This window comes from Penaeus japonicus, unplaced genomic scaffold (assembly GCF_977035675.1).
Source record: "Penaeus japonicus unplaced genomic scaffold, GWHDUDI00000001_assembly GWHDUDI00000011, whole genome shotgun sequence".
NCBI lineage: Eukaryota > Metazoa > Arthropoda > Malacostraca > Decapoda > Penaeidae > Penaeus > Penaeus japonicus.
Genome location: NW_028234413.1, coordinates 33,762,979 through 33,764,397, shown reverse-complemented (window position 1 = coordinate 33,764,397; position 1,419 = coordinate 33,762,979). Strand labels below are relative to the sequence as shown.

Genomic DNA, 1,419 nt, shown 5'->3' with positions numbered 1-1,419 from the left:
TGTAATCATGACGCCCGTCGTCAGGCCAAAGCTCCTACGTCATGTATGCCATGACACCCGTACGCAGTGGGTTAAACAGCACTATATACATTTTTTTCATAAAAATAGTTGACTAACACAATTTACAATACAGATATTCTTAAGAATATCAGTGCACACACCTACTCACCTCTTTCTTCTTTGTCTGTCTTTCTCACTTTCTCTCCTGAATGTTTGTTGAGTTCATTCACTATTATCGCCATTTAAAAAAAAACAAGCTAGATTTCAATGAGGAAGCTAACTAGAAAACTTCAATCTTCACTCACACAAGAGTCCAGCTAGAAACACCTCTCTTTGAAAACATTTGTACTGATGCTGAACACTGTACATCCATGAGAGAGGCCCATCATCATGAACAATTCCCTAACTGAGGTAGCCAGGCATTGAGAAAAGTCAAAATACATTATTCCTTCTCAAGAAACTTCATCCCTCTATGTATCAACACTTCTTCTTCTTCCTCTTCTGTTTTTCTCTTCACTTTCATCATTCTTCAGACCATCATAATTTCTAGAGGTCAAGCACTTAAAGAGAACCCTTAAAGAAACAAAGGAAAATGGTATATTTGAAAGCCTTCATTTCACAGTAGAAGAATACTCACTTTTCTTTTTGGACTCATACTTTTGCATATCTATCTGTCTAGTCAAGTCTGTAAGAACAATGTGATTTCTATGTATAAAATTTGAAATGGAATAAGAAGTAAACATCATAAATATTACAAAAATTCTTATAAATGAAAGAAAAATATGTGAAAATACAACAATTAAAAAAAGCTGCTCACTAATGTGAAGAAAACAACACATTAATAAAAACTGAAAACTGAAAATAAATAAAATGCTTTCCTTACTGAGTGTGCCCAACCAGCATATTCTCCAAAGACTTGACGGAAATGGTTGGCAATTTCCTTGTAGACCTTGTCGGTGACTGTCTTGCATGAACGTAGGTGAGGGAGGTAATCTCGTACAGCAATTTTGGAACACGGCGTTCTACTGGGAATGGCCCTCAAGGTGACCCATTGACATGAACAGATGCAGTCACTCCACACTAGATAATGGAGACAAGGAGGAGACATGGAGAGGAAAAAAGAGAGAGAAAGAAGAGAGAGAGAGAGAGAGAAGAGAGAGAAAGAAGAGAGAGAGAAGAAAGAGAGAGAGAGAGAGAGAGAGAGAGAGAGAGAGAGAAGAGAGAGAAAGAAGATAGAGAAAGAGAGAAGAAAGAGAAAGAAGAGAAAGAGAGAGAGAGAAAGAGAAAAAAGAGAGAGAGAGAAGAAGAGAGAGAGAGAGAGAGAGAGAGAAGAGAATGTAATTTATTGGTTTAAAAATGTTATCACAACCGAGAATACCCTAGATGTATCACATAATTAAAAACTATTTAACAAATCCA

At 36.6% G+C, this 1,419-nt stretch overlaps 1 protein-coding gene across 1 annotated transcript in view; it reads right to left on the bottom strand.

Annotated features, from left to right (window-relative positions):
- Positions 1 to 815: 815 nt before the first annotated feature.
- Positions 816 to 1,419, bottom strand: part of LOC147471006 (N-glycosylase/DNA lyase-like) — a 5,835-nt gene continuing 5,231 nt past the window's right edge. Inside the window, exon 6 of the mRNA XM_086541442.1 lies at positions 816 to 1,080. Within this exon, the coding sequence (XP_086397568.1) occupies positions 839 to 1,080 (242 nt within the window). The 3' untranslated portion in view covers positions 816 to 838. The remainder of the gene's footprint in view (positions 1,081 to 1,419) is intronic.